General features: G+C 35.4%; 2 protein-coding genes across 2 annotated transcripts; both read right to left on the bottom strand.

The window, feature by feature from the left end:
- Positions 1 to 5,577: 5,577 nt before the first annotated feature.
- LOC140890593 (protein MRG1) lies at positions 5,578 to 9,799 on the bottom strand. The gene is made up of 11 exons (XM_073298497.1): positions 9,610 to 9,799; positions 9,208 to 9,261; positions 8,998 to 9,011; positions 8,509 to 8,654; positions 8,381 to 8,416; positions 7,959 to 7,999; positions 7,222 to 7,323; positions 6,940 to 7,019; positions 6,447 to 6,616; positions 6,228 to 6,312; positions 5,578 to 5,903 (listed from the first exon to the last, which is right to left on the bottom strand). Exons 1-11 carry the CDS (start codon positions 9,748 to 9,750, stop codon positions 5,813 to 5,815), a joined length of 960 nt encoding a protein of 319 aa, XP_073154598.1. The 5' UTR covers positions 9,751 to 9,799; the 3' UTR covers positions 5,578 to 5,812.
- Positions 9,800 to 14,504: 4,705 nt separating this feature from the next.
- On the bottom strand, positions 14,505 to 15,962 carry LOC140892750 (uncharacterized). Its single transcript, XM_073301725.1, has 2 exons — positions 15,464 to 15,962; positions 14,505 to 14,732 (listed from the first exon to the last, which is right to left on the bottom strand). Exons 1-2 carry the CDS (start codon positions 15,893 to 15,895, stop codon positions 14,652 to 14,654), a joined length of 513 nt encoding a protein of 170 aa, XP_073157826.1. The 5' UTR covers positions 15,896 to 15,962; the 3' UTR covers positions 14,505 to 14,651.
- Positions 15,963 to 18,579: the final 2,617 nt, after the last annotated feature.

The raw sequence follows: 18,579 nt of genomic DNA, 5'->3' as shown, positions 1-18,579 counted from the left end.
ATCTTTTCGGATCATAAGAGTCTAAAGTACTTATTTTCACAGTCTGAGTTGAATATGAGGCAGAGAAGATGGCTAGATTTATTGAAGGACTTCGACTGCGAGATTAAGTACTACCCAGGGAAGTCGAATGCAGCTGCCGATGCTTTGAGTCGTAAGCTTTGCTCTTTATCTCTTTCGACGATCGGTGTGTCTCGTTTGATTGACGACTGTTGCAATTTTGGATTGGAGTTTGAATCAGATAGGAATCCGATCAGAGTTTGTGCGATTCAGGCCGAGCCAGAGTTGTTTGTGTCGATCAGAGAAGCACAAAAATCAGATGAGAGTATTCAGAGGTCGATAGAGAAAGTAAGATCAGGACACTAGTCTGAGTTTCAGGTCAGGGATGATGTTTTATTTGTGAATAGCCGTATTGTTGTGCCTGAGATTGATGAGTTAAGACAGCGTATTCTGAGAGAGGCGCATTGCAGTCGGTTCAGTGTTCATCCCGGAGGCCGAAAGATGTATAATGACCTGAAGAGTCAGTTTTGGTAGAAGAAATTAAAGAGTGATGTTGCGAGATTTGTATCCCGATGTATGAACTGTCAGCAAGTGAAAGCCGAGAGAAAAAGGCCTGGGGGTCTTCTGCACAGTTTTTCTATCCCGGAATGGAAGTGGGATCATATCTCGATGGACTTCGTCACGAAACTACCCCGGTCTGTACGGGGTTGTGATGCTATTTGGGTTGTGATTGATAGGTTGACGAAGTCTGCTTGTTTCATTTCGTATCGGATGACTTATCGACACGACCAGATGGCAGAGTTGTACGTCAGAGAGATCATCAGATTGCACGGTGTGCCGAGATCCATTGTTTCTGACCGAGATCCTCGGTTTACTTCTCACTTCTGGCACAGTCTGCAAGAGGCTCTTGGTACTAGATTGCACTTGAGTACATCATACCATCCTCAGACCGACGGTCAATCAGAACGGACGATTTAGACTCTGGAGGATATGTTATGAGCAGTGGTGCTTGACTTTGGCACTGCTTGGCAAGATTCATTTCCTCTCGTTGAGTTTTCGTACAACAACAGCTTTCAGACGAGTATAGGAATGGCATCATTCGAAGCGTTGTACGGAAATAAGTGCAGATCTCCTCTGTACTGGGATGAGATATCTGAGTCCCCAGACTTGGGACCAGATATGATTCGTGATATGGCTGAGCAAGTGAAGATTATTCGATTGAGAATGAAGACTGCTCAGGACCGACAAGCGAAGTATGCGAATATTCGTCGCAAACCTCTATATTTTGATCAGGAAGACCGTGTTTTCTTGAAGATTTCTCCGTTTAGAGGTACTGTTAGATTTGGAAATAGAGGAAAGTTGGCACCGAGATTCATCGGCCCGTACAAAGTTTTACAGAAGATAGGCGATCTAGCCTACCGATTAGCACTTCCTCCTTCTTTATCTGGTATTCACGACGTCTTTCACATCTCGATGCTGAGGAAATACCATCCCGATCCTTCTCATGTGCTTCAGCCTGACGAAGCCGAACTTGATGAAACTCTGAGTTACTTTGAGAGACCGATTCAGATCCTTGACAGAAAGGAGAAGCAGCTCAGAACCAAAACGATTCCTTTAGTGAAAGTTCAGTGGAGTCGTCACGGAGTCGAAGAAGCGACTTGGGAGACAGAATCTGATATGAGACAGAGATTTCCTGATTTATTCATCTGATGTGAGTTCTTAATTCTGTTCTTGAATTCTTAATTATCTTCTTATGAGTTGATATCGATGATTTCGAGGACGAAATCTTTTCTTAGAAGGGGAGAATTGTAACGCCCCGTTTTTATCTTAATTGTTGTTATTTGAGATAATCAGTGATTTCAGAATTCGAGACCGGACTTTTTATTGATCAGGGTCCTTTTTGCAATTTTTGGAAATTTCAGGGACTAAAATGCAAAAAGCGGATTTGTTATAAGATTGAGACTTTGACTAAGTCTTCATTTCCTCCCCTTATCTCCTCCATCTCAATTTCCCTCCATTGAAGACGATCAAAAAGCTTCCAAGCTTTTGTGATTTCGATTCTAGCTCAATCCGTCCGATAGAATTGAATTCTGACTTGATATCTACGATCACGACTTCGAGAGCTCTGTTATATCGTAAGTTTTTCTACGATCGGATACATTCTAGTTTTTGGATGTTGTTAGAATCGTGCGAGATTCGAGTATGTTGTTCTTGCAGAGTTCTGATCGTTTATTATCTGTCGGTTTTGAATTAGAGCGACGTTCGGATTTGTTATGATTTTTGGAAGTTATTTTCGAAAGTTGTGGTTTTGAGATTTGTTGGGTTTGAGCTGGTGTTGTTGTATTAGCATTGATTCGTATTGTTATCAATATAAAAATGCTGTCTGCGTTTCCGGTTTGTTCAGTTTATAGCCGTTATGCCGTCAGTTTGAGTTTTGGATGTCGTTTCGATGTTTTGAGTTATACTGAGCTTAGTATGAGTTGTGATATCGATTTTGATCGCTATGACTTCTTCTGATAGATTGATTAGAAGTCTTTGGAGTTGCGAGCCTTGTAGCTTGGATCAGTTCGGAAGAGTTGAGCCGGTATAGTATCGATGTCCTTCTTTATCGATTGATTATCTTGACTTGGATATTGATTGAGGAATTGTTGTTTTCAGATTGAAATTTTGGAAAGACAAAGAAGAGGTATAAGATGACTTTGGAATGGAATAGGACGATTAACTCGAGTCGGGATTGATTCGAGTGTCCTAGAAGAAATCACATATTGCATGATTTGATTGCTTATTGATTATATGATTGAATTTATATTGAGTGCATGAGATTACATATGCATTCATATTGAGCCCTGAATTATTCAATTTGAATTAGACGATCTAGGGATTGTGGTCGAGTGGCTTGGTAGGCGATTTACTACCTTGTCGAGTAGCTCACTGTAATGCCCTGGAGTCTAGAGGATTAAAACATGCCACGTCCATCTCGAGAGGGGAGTCGGTGTGATCGTTGGATGTTTTAACCTCGGGATCCCAAACCAAAGAAAGAAAGAAAGAATAGAAGAATTGCATTTGATTATCTGAGTCTTATAATCCAGAAGTTTTAAAGACATGCATATCATTTTAATTCAGTACTTGATTGGATTAATTGATTATTTGAAGAATGAGTTCATATAATGATTTGATATGGTTACTTGATAGCATGTTAGTCTCTTTTACTGGGAATATCAATTCTCACCGGATTATCCGGCTATTGTCTTTGTTTGTATGCGTACTTGAAAACAGGTGGGGCAGGGCCGAGTCAGAGACAGCATGGCTAGACGATCGATAGGATAGAGTGAGGCTTGGATGTTAGGAGTCTTTACGTATTTGAACTCCTTTTTGTATTGAATAAGTCCGAACTAGATGGACCTTATTATGCATGCTTTATTTTGTGAGGTTTGTATAACTCATTACATATATATTGTATCTTGTTGAATGGGATTTTGATGTTGTTATTGTGGATTGAATGGAATTGTAATTGGAGAAGAAAACCAGAATTTTTCTGGGCAGAGGGTCTCGCTCGATCGGCGAATTCTTGCAGATCGAGCGAGCACCTTAGTAGCGAGGCAGTGTATGTGAATTTTATGCTCGCTCGATCGGTAAGATTTTACCGATCGAGCGAGGGATCCTGATCCTTGGACAGAGAACTGGAATCTTTTGGCCCGCTCGATCGGTAAGATTTTACCGATCGAGCGAGCACCACCTTTTTAAAATAAAAAAAAAAGTTTTCCTTGAATTCTTTAATCCTATTCTTTTAATTGAATTGATTAATTCAATTACCCTGAGATTGCATGATTAGAATCTAGGCCTCACACAAATACTACAATCACAACTCAGAAAATTCAAACTAAGTTAGTAAGTTGTGATAAAAAATATACAGCAGTGTTGAATTTATAATAGTCGTAGCTGATGGAGTTATACTGGGTTTCTACAATTAATATTCTGGTAGGACTTTGATTCCTATCCAATTATACCGTAATTATTATTCGTTATCGCCAATTAAATTTCTGACAATACTCCGGTAAAAATTCTAATCTCGGACCTCTCCACACACGCGACGCCCGAGATTGGGGGGCCTATGATAGGTTACACCTAAAAATTCAACTGGGCCTGAGCCCAATCATGAAGGTCCACTCCAAATATTTTTGAGGCTCAATCTTATTTAAATATTATATATATTTAAATCAAGCAGACTCTGAATTCTACAAAAGCCCATAAAAGGCTCAAGCCCGTGAAAATTCTCCGAATATCTATAAATAGCTCAAGTTACCTCATTATTAAGGTACACACTTTCTTTAGCACTATAACGCTTACTCTCGATTATTATTCCTTGAGTAATAACTGACTTGAGCGTCGGAGTGTCTTCGCCGAAAACCCTCATGACTCCTCTGACTTTATTTTGTGACGTAGGAACAACCCACTGAAGATCTCCCAAGGGAACGTGCAAGGATTTATTCATACTCCGGACTTTGCGAAAGCAACGTATCGAGTACAAGTGATTTTTGGCTACATCATTAATATTGTGAAACGGATATATAATCTGAACTATGAAAGAATATTGTTTTTTTTATTACTGTTTATTACAGATTCATATCAGATCGATCCGTTTCATGGATATCGAAAAATCTAGTCATATTTTAAAAGATTTTACATAGCCATGAACTATGAGCCTCCTCGACACAAACTTATTTCCGAGAGATAATATACTATTCATATCTGTGACGTGAGGTAGCTGGAATAAAGCACTCTACTAAGGGAGATTTGTTGCTACCTTCATTCAATGCGATGAGTAAATGATATTTTGCCCAACTTCTAACACAAGTGGGCGTTGGATCGTGTTTAATAAATATATGGAAAGACACACGATTCATTATTATGTAATAAATTTTAATATGAATTGTAATATAAAGTAAAAATTGGTATATAGAAAGGAGATAGAATTTAACATAATGTAGCCAAAATAAATAAATGGACTATAAGAAATTGCCCAGCAACCATGAAATTTATAATAAGAGTTGCGTCAATACTTCCTCCAACCTCAATTGTAATTATCATTTGGGATTTCCATGCTTAAAAAGCATTTTGTTCTTCCATAATATATACGGTATACCCATAAGCGAACAGTCCATTTTCATAGTACCTTTCAATGAAAAATTAACATATGTGATTAATCCAATGAATTTTAAATTGTTTTCAATAATTATAGTTTTCCATGCAAAAAATAGAAATAAAAATCTACTTCATTAGCTCTTTGACAGCTGCATCTGGAATGGTGTTTTAAATATCTGAATGCGACATTACATCAAGTTAGTGGACACAAAATTATTTTCTCTAAATTGAGTAGGCCAAATATAACAAAATTTAATATGTATAATTTTACAAACAATTATAGTTCTCTTTTTAGAGGTGGATAATTTGCGACCAATTTATAGATTGCGTTCCAAAATTATATTTCTATCTTCTGTTCCATAAAGACAATCTGCGACCAATTTAAAATTTGTTAAAACTGAAGATTTACATTGTGCGATGCATATGAAAAGCATGATATGATGTTTAAAAACCTGAAATATATAAACCAAAACTGTTGTTTTTGGTACATCTAGGCTAGAACAAACACTAATTATTAAGTAAAATAGGAAAACAAGGGCTATTGTTACAACACCTGGGCTATTTGGAGTCCATCTATATCAACATATAACTAGTTCAGAACCTAGTTCAGAACCTATAAGAATGCTTCCACTCAGCTAGGGACACAATTGGCAATCAAGTAGGCTGTTGATGATTAATCATCCTTCCTTTTGCTGCCACCTTCAGTGACTTTAAGGCCATCGTAGGTCGCAAGGAAGAAAGTGCTCTCATTCTTTTGCAGAAACCTGCATCAAACGTGTAAATCCAGGACTAGTTCAAGCATTTCCGACAAAAAAATATAATGGAGACTCGAAAGAAACTATGGGCTAAACTTCCAGGCTAGTCTAGAGAAAGCATAATTGAACCAATCTGCAGGGTGTATTGATCCATCTTAAACTTTGTTACGACCCTAAAAATCAGGTGGAACTAAAAAAGTTGCAGAAAATTCAAAATGATCAAGATCTAACTGGGAACGAAAGAAAAACAAAATGATCGTTCTTTATCAACCAATATTTCTAGAAGAAACAGACCAGTAGACACGAAAAAAACAAAACAAACAAATCTTATACTTCAGAAATTCAAGCAACTTCTGCTGCAGGCGAATCAAAGTCTCCTCCTCAATATTCACATGTGCCAACAACTCCGGCAACTTCACTGCAAGTAAGAGAAGTTGCTATGAGCATAAATCCCATTGACCCGCACAGAAATTTCACAAGAAGATGTCTAAAAAATTTTCAAACCATGAATGTTAATCAAAGGTATGATGGAATACCACCAGATAAACATACCAAAGAGGCGCAGTAAATGTTCAGCGCCATATATGCTTGATGGAAAGACACTATCTGAAACCACATCTCTGTACTGCTTGTGCTCTTTTTCATACAAAAGAATGACCGGTAACGCTTTGTCAAAATAACATCGTAAACCATTCAAAATTTCCCCAACTGCATCGGTCGTCCTGAATTTTATGGAAATAAAACGCCACATTTACAAAATACAATCATGCAAATTTCTACTATATGAAGAAAGCGAAGTGTAGTAACAGACTACTAACTAAAAAGTGACGGAAGCATTGCTCCACCCGGAGAAAACAAGCCTAAAGGTTCTCTATTGCGACCCCACCCCTCCAAAACAAAAAAAAAATTAATCATAAACCAAGTTGTTTCCATCTATGCAAAAGTGGTACATTAGAATCTTATGCCCCCAACCCCAAGAAATACAAACCAATTAATCATAAAATCAGTTGTTTCATTCTATGAGAGTGGTAAGTTAGAAACTTACATGCCATCCTTCTTGGACCTGTATTCAAGATATTTTGTGAATACGTCATCAACACAAGGAGATCGTGGGAGTTTCACAAGCTGCCAGAGGAGCAGCACATGAATAAACATTCTCGTTTACCATTGAACAAGCATAGAGGGGAATGTAACAAGCACTTCATAAGCCAGGTATCAACTCAATTTGAAAGGAGAGTATAGTATGCAGATCATAAAATAATACAGTCTATTCCAATCATCTTCCTTTTCTTTTCTTGAGAGGAACATAATTATTCAGTAGCTGTACCTTATCCTGCTGTGTGATAAACTCCCAATCATCAACTAATTGCTTCTTCAGAGTTGGTGGGATTTGGATCTTTATCAGTTTTTCTGCAGCAGGATTGTCCTTCTAACAAAAGGCCAACATTTTACCCATCAATACAAAAGCTTCAAGAAACCAATTGGCTGCGATGTAAGTGCCATTCAATCAAGGTAAAAAAAGATAGTACGAAAGCCAAGAATATTCAGGGGAAGATGGAAGAACTCAACATCGAGAAAGTGAGCAACCAAAGGTTGCAAATAAAAACCGTCTGAGTAAAACAGCATAGCTCCAGAAAAGACGAGGAAAATTTAAAATCCCAAACAATATAACTTCAAGTTGCCAAAGAAAAAGACTTACGAACATGGTCAGGCCTAGAGAATTGTGATAATTGAAGATTTAAAATTACTCTGAAGCTAGTCTTCACTAACTCTTTCTCCATCACATTTATCACAACGTGATGACATGCCTAACAGTTAAACGGTGAATAATGTAGATCATTGGGGCAAATGAAAACGTTCTCAGTGTAGTCATGCTCTTCATTTAGATTAACTATTGCAGATTGGAGTACCAGAAGGTATCAGTAATTTGGAATAGCAGAAGCTCATGTACTCATCATAAAAAGTTAAGTGGCAAAGAAATATGCAGACATCTTCATATACACATGCAAACGTGTAAAGTTGGAAACTAATCTTGAACAATGCTAATGTTTAATAAAAGCAAACCTCAGTTCCAGAATCAGCCTTTCGTTTCTTTCCTTTTGCAACTGCAATATCATGGAGAGAACAGGATAATGACCTCGATCAGATGCTCACCAGAAACCAAAAACACTTAACTTTGAAAGCATTCATTCACATGTCAAAAGAAATCACCAAATATTCCATCAAATATAGAACTAAAAATTACAGTAGCCTACTCAATATGCGCCATTGGTCTCTTTTGATTTGTTTAAGATTCAAAGGATAAACGAAAAAGCTTTACAGCAAGAAAAACTGCTAGATCAAGATAAACCCTGTTGAAAACCATAATAATAAACTGATGCGAATGCGCCATAACTCATAAGATCAAAATAATTGAAGTTCTAAAAGGATAAGGAAGGTAGCAAGCGGAAATAGTCAGAATTTTACAGAAGCTTTGAACAGCATACCATTGTTCTTTACCTCCTCCTTATCCACTTTAGCATCTGCATAATCCATGCGAAGAAGCACAATTACTAATAGAAGAATCACAAGCCACCGAGAACAATGTGTAAATATCTGAATGAAAAAAGGATACCAGTTGAGCTTTTAGGTTTTGTTTGTGCTGAGCGCCCTGATTTGGTATTCTTGTCGACACCAACTTTCTTATCAAGAGCCTGTTGCTTCAAGATATTTTCTTCATTATATTTCATCAAGCGATCCATGCCTACCCATTCATCCCAACTATAAGCAGCATTTGAAGATTAAGTTAGTGAGGTATGTTCTGTCAATCTTTTATCATTGCAGCCTCTGGTGGATCATTGGAAAATTGTCTCCCAAGCACATATATATGTTACATAAGCTGATACATGACTTGTCCTTTACTTTGATTAAAACTTAAATATTGAAAGACTTCATAACAAACTATTTCTGAGAGACTCGAAAAGGCCCCTTGCAAAGAAATATAATTGGTATGGAAGACATCTGACCCAAAATGGGAATCAAGGGAACAGAGACTTCTTCATTTTTTTTTTCTTTTCCAGTTCAGAAATGAAAAACATTTGAAGAGTGTTGCCTGTGTACTCACTTTTTACTCCAACCCTGCAGGGAAAAAAACAAATGATCATGTATGCCATGATCGTAAATTAGTTCAGAAATAAGCCCAAACACAGAATGAATTTCATTGGTATAAGACCACACAAAGGAAAAAAAAATAAAAAAAAATAAAAATTGTAACATTTGAAAACTCAAATGATCCAGACAGTGGAACATGAAAAAAACTGATAATCAGACTTACAAGGTAGTGGACAAAATATCTCCATTCATTCTTCCGAAACTCTGCTTTTTGAACCTTCATATGACCAAGAGCAGCGAGTTAATAAATACAGTTTTCCAGCATAGAACCCCATATAGTGAATAGGCCAATCTAACACTTAAACCAAATAGAAGGCACGTAACTGAAAAATTATGCAATGTACATGTTTTTTAAAGCTTGTTTCTATCAAAGGAAACAAAACTGTCTCCGGTGGGGGCAAAATGTATAACATGATTCTCATAATTTCGGTCATTGCATTTCAAATACATCTCCAAACAAGTATTAGCACAATTATAACCATCCAAAATCAAAATCAGCGCAAGAAGAGTAAACAACTAAAAAAAATTCATCATCCGAAAGAAAACAAGTTAGGGCATGACATGCCTTGGCTTCGTAGATGCGGGGACCGTGAAAGGCAAGAACTTTCTCCCCTTCAGAGAAGAGGCTCTTAGAACTGGACTCCGTCGGGTCGCCTGAGGAATTCTGGCCGTCGCTCGCCGACTCTTCCTTGGAACTGCTCACCATCTACTCCCCTCAATTTTTCCCCCACAGTTCTAATTGCGCCCCTCCCTCCCCTATTTTGAAACAAAATTAAACTCGAGCCGGGCCGAGATCTTAACCCGGCTCTTTCTCTAAAGGACCGGGGTTTTCAGCTTTGACTCAAACTCAAGAGCCGAGAAACCCAGGTTCGAGATTCTTAAGCCTGGGTCTCTCTCTGAAAATAAAAGAACCCCGGTGCATTGTACGGATTAGTACATGTTACCTTCAGTAATGCTATCCTGATTTGATTTGGACGGACAAGATCAAATAGCAGATTAAGTGATTTGATCTGTTGTTGTGATTTAGATTGTAACACTCGGTATTTTTAATACGTAAATTCGCATGCATAATTAGGGATTTTATTTATTTAAAATTTTAGATTTATGGGTTAAATTATGATGTAATTATTTGTGTATGTTTTAAGTTATTTTCAAGCATTTAACCCATAATTTGAGATTTTTATGACTTTTAGTATTTAAATTATTTTATCGCGTAGACGGGACCGTGGACGGACGAGATGACAACTTTCTATCCAATTTATTTCATGAGCATTTTTAGAGCCCAAAAATATTATTTTGAGTTTTATTTTCTCAAAATTATCAGTATTTAATTTTATATAATTTTAGGAATCCATTTTTATCCAAATTTAGCCAAAATAATGACTTTTTACTATCTTTAAAATTCCCTTAATTATATATTTCGGGATTTTATTAAAGTTATCAGATTTTAAATATTATCTAGAGTTTTTAAGTTATAAATATTGTATATTTAAAACCCTTATTAATATTTTAATTATCCTAAACCTTATTTTTATTCTAATTACCCTAAACCTACCCCAAAATCCTACGTTAAATCACTCAGCCGCCACCCCACCATCTTCATCATCTTCTTCATCGGCCATCACCCCCTAGGACTCCATAGCCACGTTTTTGAAGCTCCAAGTCAAGTTGTCGTCGCCCCGTCGTCCCGGAATCGTTCCACGCGCCTATTTCTCTTCAAACATCGGTGCAAGGCATGATTTTCTTCCTACTTTTCGTACTATATCAGATATTATGGTGTGTGTATTGTGTATGCATCGAAATTTCAAAGGTTTCAGAAAAAGGGTTCGATTTATGATTGTAGGCGCACGGTTCTTGTTGTGTTGGTTGTTCATGTTCATGTTTTCCTCCATGGTTGCGTCTAGGCTGCTGGTCAGGGTTCCTAGGTGGTGTGGGAGTGGCGTGGACTCGAATGGCTCGAGTGGTTCGAGCCAAACGAGCCCAGGAAACCACAATGCTCAGACGACTCCCTTGGATGCGCACATTAGGGCTTCGTGGAAGGGGGCTCGGGGTCGGCTCTGTGGGTTGCATGGGGCTGGGTCAAGGACTAGGTTCGAACCGCCCAGACGTGGGCTACGTCTGGGCGGCGGCGCTCCGGCCACGGGCGGCCGGAGCAGGCCGGCAGCAGCCAAGGAGTGGCTGCTGCTCACGGCCGCAGCAGAATCGGGAATAGGGGCGACGGGTTTAGGGTTTTCAGGGCGGGTCCGGGTCGAATTATGGGTCCGGGTCGGGTCTGGAAGTAAGTGGGTTAAGTTAGTTGGGTCCGGGTCTGGGTTAAGTTAGTCGGGCTCGGGTATTTTATTTTTAAGTTAATGATTAAGTTTAGGTGCTTAATGGGCCTAATTAAATCTCAAAATTTAACTGGGCTCCATTTAAATTCTTTTGGGTTGAATTTATTTTTTATTGGGCTTATTTAAATTTAATTAAGTTAGTCCAATGATTTTTATGGGCTTGGGGGCCCATTAAAATTATTGGGCCAGTCTTTGGGCTTTTGGGCCCATTGAGCCAGAATAGGTTGTTATTGGGCCAAGTATGTGTTGATGGGCTTTAATTGATTTATTGGGCTTAGAAATGTGTTAATGGCCTTAAGAATGTTAATGGGCCAGAATTTAAGAAAATGAGCTTGAGTGTTAGGGCCAGCAATACAGCACAAACCATGAGAAATTGCATGTGTCCTAAATATATATTTAATTATTTTATGCATGAATGTTATTTTAGTATTTATATGTTAGTATAAAAAAATTAAATTAAATATATAGGAAGGACACACATTTTATTTAAGTACATGCATTCATGAAATAATTTTTATGCATGATTTAATGTTTGAGGTTGAGCAAAAGAAAATAATTTTATGTTGGAAGTTGAAGTAATGTGACAATTTAAGGGGGATTCGTCCCCATATGTGAACTATTGAAGGGCGGTTTACTGCCAATTTAAGAGGTGATTCGTCACCGCCACGTACGTTGGTTTACCACGCTGATCAGTATTTAATGTATGTATGGTTACACTATGGAGACGACCTTTCGATGTTAGAAAATACTTTGCTCAACAATGTTTATGTAATATTATGATATTCAAGTTTAATTTAAGTTTATGTTATGTTCATGATAATTTTTAAGCATGCTCATTCATGTATATGTTATGTATTAGTATTAAAGTGATTTAAATTATTTTAAACCCTTGTTATGTTAGCATGTTGGGCCTCTAGGCTCACTACACTGATATGGTGCAGGTGACTACGTAGAGGAGGATGTAGTACCCACCGGCGGCGAGGACCTATGAGCGGACAAGCAGTAACCCCGTGACCGTTGTCTGAGTCTACGTCATGTTTCAAATATTTTATCGTGTTATACATTTTTATTTATTTTCAGTGGTGGATATTATTACTCGTCTTATTTAAATATTTTCAGTGCATGCAAATTTTATTTATTTTGCTTATGTCAGTATTTTATTAAATGTTAAACTCAGATATTTAATTTATTAAAGGTTGTATTTTTATTTAAGTTATTTATTTTTTTAAATCTATTTATTCTGTGCATATATGTATGAGCATGTATGTACATATTATTATTTAGTAAGTAATAAAAAAAAAATTTCCGCATATTTATTTATATTTAGAGAGTTAGAGTCGTTTCATAGATCGTCCAATTCATTTTAGGGTAGCTACCCTCAAAGTAGCATCGACCCTTTCGCATTGTATATGTATATAAAGTGTTAAATGTTGGATTGTGAGGGATTGTAAAACAAAACCTACTTATATAATATAAGTAAAAGGACATTGTGGTATTTTGATAAGATTTATAGAGTTTAAACAAATGATGTGATTGTGTCAGGGAGTGAGAAAGCATTTTCTCAGTCATAGGGACTACAAACAAAAACAAATATATTTGTGTGGATTTTGAGATAATTTACCGTATATATATATATAATTAAAAAATTATTAAATTCGTGGTATTTTGATAGACATTGTGGTATTTTGATAGGCTTTAGGGGGTTTAAACAAATGATATGATTTAAGGTGAATTGGGCTGCTGCTTTATCCACGGGTAGGTGAAATTCTTAATCGACCCAAATGTGGTCCAGCCCATATCCGACCAAATGATGGGTTACTACTTCCGAGTCAAACTGTTTTAGACAGCTCTGTTTTCTCAAAATTTTTTTGGTCTTTTTCCGAAAAAATATATGAAGTTTTGCACTACCCATACATGCATTTTTCAAAAAAATATATAAATAAATTTTGAGCAGAGCTAAAATGTAAACTAATCTAAACCCCGATGTCTTATACATTATTTTGTTTTTTTTAATAAAAAATATCATCTTTTATCATGAGTGTGATTCATCATCTACTCGTAATCATCAAGCAATTTAAATACAAATTATGTTATTAGATAATTATAAAACAATATACAATTTGTTTGTGCAAAATACAAATAATAGATTATTAAATAATTTGCAATAAATTTTTTTTTTATAAATAAATAAAAATATATACTTTTTAAAATAAAATAAGTTATGCGCTTATCATTTATGATTTGTTTGCTAATTTTTTAGAGAGAGCCATCTAAAATAGCTATGTCATATCTCGGTATATACTTTTCATGGGCTGGAGATTGTTTAGTGAAGACATTTTGTGCGCCTAGCTCATTTGGTGAAGAAGATACTTCCACCGTTTCACGTTAAACCACAAAGTTGCGTTGTGCTTATTTATTTACATTCGGTGGTATCCACGTCGAAGCGACGCGGCGTATCGATGGATTCACTGCTGGAGTCGCGACTCGGGATTGTTGGTGATATGCAAGAAGAAAAAGAAGTGAAATATGGGACGACAATAGCTAGCTCGTTCGAGGAGCACAATTAGGAGAAGCTTGTTAAGAAATTAGGGCAGATACTGAAATAACTTTGGAACGTCGGATTAACTTATACATATTCTTTAGGTATCCAATTGCTTATTTGCTACTCCCAACGAAAAGAAGATGAAGACATTAACCCTTTAGCTGGCTTCGTGCAGAGAGAATACAGAAAATGTTTCACCAAAAATACCCAACGCGCGGAAATTACTCGACGGGTGGAATCCACCCAACTTTTGCACATTTCCTTTACTCTACGGTCATAAATCATAATAACGTACAGCATGAATAAAAGTTGCCCGATGATACATTTAATTGATTCGTTCGACTTCAGCTCCATGTCTCATTCAAACTAGTGTTCATCGTACTACAATAATAATAAGTACTAATTTATTCGTAATTATTGCCATTGAAGAGAGCGGTGGTAACTTTAGAATCACTCTCTCAAATCCCTCTCCAAATCAATTTTTTATATGAAAACGAAAAGATTTTTGGTTGATGAATCATGAATTATATAATCTGAATCCTCTCGAAACAAATTAAAGGATAAACATGAATACAAATGGAGAATATCTATCAAAGAAATAGAATAAATATATATTATTATACAGGAAAACAAAAGCAGTCAAAAGTAAGTCTGATGAATGGAAACTCTCCAAAAGAATTAAAAAGAGAACAAACCCAAAATGCAAGTGGGAAATGCCAAATCAAAGCCCGTGAACTAGAACAAGAACAAGATGCAAGCGCAACCAATCAATACGGCCAACAAATTCTTCATGCTCCACAATTTCTCGGCCCCACTCTGCATTTCAAGTTACATTACATATTGTTATTATATAATATTTCACCCAAACAAATTCTTGTACAGCTGCAATGTATTGTCCGATCTAAAATTTATTGAAAAACAATCCAAACACACACAAGTTCAGTTCCCACCCATTTCGTACAAATTGAGGTCTAGCTAATCAATACTGATTAATAATTAAAATTTTCAACACCATCATTACATATTATGTCAATTTTTTTTCATATAATCAATAAACCAAACCAATCACGGTACTGGAAGATTTCACTATGTACTTGTGTTCCTATTTCCAACTGTAACATTGAATGAGATAAAGGTTTATCCAGCAAGTTTTGGGACGAATAATATAGATCTGAAATTAATGATAGAGCCTAATCAATGAACTTAATTAGTTTTTAAAATATAACCTTAAATAATTTACTTTAGAGTTTGCATTGATTTGAAAGTATGAGATCTACAAATTAATTTTTTTTTTTAAAATCACAAATTAAGTAATTTATATTTAAACCAAACAACTTAATTTTTAATTAAATATGTGTGAAGTGTGAAGTGCTCCACTAGAGACTACAGTACTAGTAGTTGTAATTATAAGTATTATCGCAAATCAGGTAGATTTATGGGAATAATGTGGCCCACAGTTCCAGATCTGGATGTGTTACGCGTGTGCAGAACTGATTTACGAGCTTGATCAGTTAAAACATTCACAAGGAATTCATAATGACACGTACCAGATCTTTAACCGTGGAAGGACCGGGAGCCAGGGAATCAGGGCTAGGTTCGGGAGCTTCGGTAGGTGGCGCGGGCGGGCTGAGAAGCCCAGGAGCGGGAGCGGGTGCTTCAGTTGGAGTCATGCTAGGCGGTGAGGACGCCGGAGCGGGTGAAGGACCCAGCTCGGGTGCAGGAGATGGAGGCGACTGAACAGGAGCGGCTGTCGGTGGTGAACTCACAGGCTCGGGAACTGGCGGAGAAGTTGAGACCGTCGGTGGAGAACTTATCGGAGTTACAGCCGGAGGAGTGGAAACAGTCGGTGGAGCTGCCGTGGGAGTAGGAATGGTGGTGGCGGCCGGTGAAATAGTAGGCGCAGCTGTGGGTGACTGGCCGCCGACGGTGGCCGCTGCAATGCAGATGAATGCGAGGAGGAATCCGGTTTTCCGATCCATGGGTGGTTTGTTTGAGAGAGGAGAGAGAGCAGTGGAGAATCGAAAATGGTTATTATTTTATGAATAAATAAATGAATAATATAACAGCGGAATGTGAGAAAGTGATATAAATAGGGCAGAATGTTTTTAGCTTTTTCTTTTTTTTTTTTTAAATGGGTAGAATGTTTTCCAACGGTATTTCCATTTTATATTTCTATTTGGTTACTATAGCTAGAGATTAGAGAAACAAGGTTAGAAATTTATTTCCATTTTTCTATTTTCTAAATTAGACTTTAAAATGGAAATTTAGGTATTTTTAGTATAATATGTTTGCTCATTTATAAAAATCAAAATATATGTTACTAAAGTTTTGATCCCACGCACCCTAGGGTGTGTGAGGTTCCACGTGTACATGTGCTCAAAACAACTCCGATTGCCTTGAAATTTTCACGGTAGGATCGTCTCGAAAATGAGAATCCAACGATATATCATATGATACCAATTTAAATCTTGGTGGTCGAAAATGTGAAGATGATCGAAAATTGCATATTTCACCTAATTTTTGGTCATCTTCACATTTTCGATCACCGATATTGAAATTTATATCATATGATATATCATTGGATTCGCATTTTCGAGACGACCCTACCGTGAAAATTTCAAAGCAATCAGAGTTTTTTTGGGCACGGATGCACGTGGAACCTCACACATCCTAGGATGCGTGAGATCAAAACTGTATGTCACTAATATTATTGATATTTGATAACATATATATTCGAAGCAAACAAATAAATATTTTAGAAAGACTTACCATATAAGTAATAACAGAAATTTTTTATTTGAAGAATTCCAAAGTTGTAAAAAAAAAAAAGTATAATCCCAAAACCCAAACAAAAATAAAGAGGGATTACGAATGTAATGTTCCAACCGAAATTACTCAAAACAAATGAATTCATGAGAATAATTTCTCAAATCATTACTATCTGAAATTTATCATTATTGCTTGGCGTTTCTCCATTGAAATGGGAAGTATTTGTTTTTCTCCGTAGAATTATGTGTAAAATTTCAAGTATAACCCAAACAAAAATAATAATTGTGGAAAATCCTTTTAATTAATATAATATAATTTGAGCTTGATATATTATATAGTTCAAAGAGTGCAAAAAAGACAAATGATATAATGCGGTGTGCTGAATTTTTCCGTCAAATATTTTATTATACGATTTATTGTTAAATAGCTAGGAAAAATGTGGGGAAATTTTATTTTATTTTTTGGAAATTTTCAACTCTACCTCGATTCAGTGCATGCTAGTATAAGGGTAGAATCACTCTCAAAGAAATAAAAACTCTTAAAAAAACAGTATAAGGATAGAAATCATAGAATCATGAATCATGATACAAAGATTTAAAAATGATTTTGTACATACGAGATCATAAAAATATACTGTGTTGAAATACATTTAATTAATTAATTATTTTATTTTGTATAGCCATTGTTTCTTTTGTGAAATATATATTCTTGTTTTTTCTTTTCTTTCTTTTTTTGAGCTGTATATTCTTGTTTTTCTATAATAATAATAATAATAATAATAATAATAATAATAATAATAATAATAATAATAATATAATATATACTGTGTATCCTTTGGAGTACACTTTTATGTGAAAAATTAATTCTGAGAGCAGGCAAAAAATTAATAACAGTGATTAAATGTATATTAACATTTCACATTTAATAAACAATAAACCCGCAACGTGTATACCATGTGAAACAAAATAATAATAATCATTAAGACATGTGGTCATAATTTTTTATGAAACTCAGCAACTTTTTGATATACGCTTGATAAATATTTGAGTTAATACAATAATTTCATTATTATTATTAATATCATTCACACATGATACATGTATATTTATTAAAAAATTTGTGTTAAATATTTTTTTTACGAATTCACGAAATTATATATATTAAGTTTTAAAATATTTTTTTATTTAATGGCGATATAATTATTTTAATTTAAACATTTAAAAACATATATAAATATTAAAAAAATTACAAAAATATCTCAAAAATCAATTTAGGAAACAGATCTCTATTTAGATTACCAATAAAAAAACATATTATTAATTATACCAAATGTATTACTTTTTTAATCATAAATATGAGCAAAATTGATCAATCTCGTGGATTAAAATCAACAAAAGAATCTTATAAGATATTTATTTAAAAAAATATTTCAATAGGATACGATCCGTATAGATAAAAATCACAAGACGCAGATTTTAAAAATAGGTTTAACGACATTTTTTATTATAGAAAAAACATAATATTTTATAATTTGAGAAAAATGATATTTTTGGATTTGAGAAAAATGATATTTTTGGTTTATAAAATTAACAGATTACGACACTAAATTTAGTTAATCTAGATGCATCAAACTTATAATATAGTATAATCAATTTTAATCAAACACACTCTACTGTGCAGGAATTTTTTGAGAGACTATTAAAATACACCAATATATTTTAACGATAGCTCACAAAAAATCATGTATAATATGGTACGTGAAATCAAAACTATACGTCTTGTTTTTTTTAGAAAAGAAATCAAAACTAATATTATAATATTGTATTGAAGTATAAATTTATTAATGTTTGATTTAATTTGGACAATTGGGTTGGGCCCATACGTAGCAGAAGAC

Source organism: Henckelia pumila, chromosome 3 (genome assembly GCF_033568475.1).
Source record: "Henckelia pumila isolate YLH828 chromosome 3, ASM3356847v2, whole genome shotgun sequence".
NCBI lineage: Eukaryota > Viridiplantae > Streptophyta > Magnoliopsida > Lamiales > Gesneriaceae > Henckelia > Henckelia pumila.
Note: the sequence above shows the minus strand (reverse complement) of the source record. Positions and strands in the feature narration are given on the sequence as shown.

Coding starts and splice junctions, on each gene's coding strand:
- LOC140892750 (XM_073301725.1), bottom strand. CDS start 15,895: ATGGATCGGAAAACCGGATTCCTCCTCGCATTCATCTGCATTGCAGCG. Junction 14,733..15,463: donor CTTCCACGGTTAAAGATCTG/GTACGTGTCATT, acceptor CTTGAAATGCAG/AGTGGGGCCGAGAAATTGTG.
- LOC140890593 (XM_073298497.1), bottom strand. CDS start 9,750: ATGGTGAGCAGTTCCAAGGAAGAGTCGGCGAGCGACGGCCAGAATTCC. Junction 7,020..7,221: donor TTATCACACAGCAGGATAAG/GTACAGCTACTG, acceptor CTCCTCTGGCAG/CTTGTGAAACTCCCACGATC. Junction 6,617..6,939: donor AGGTCCAAGAAGGATGGCAT/GTAAGTTTCTAA, acceptor CATAAAATTCAG/GACGACCGATGCAGTTGGGG.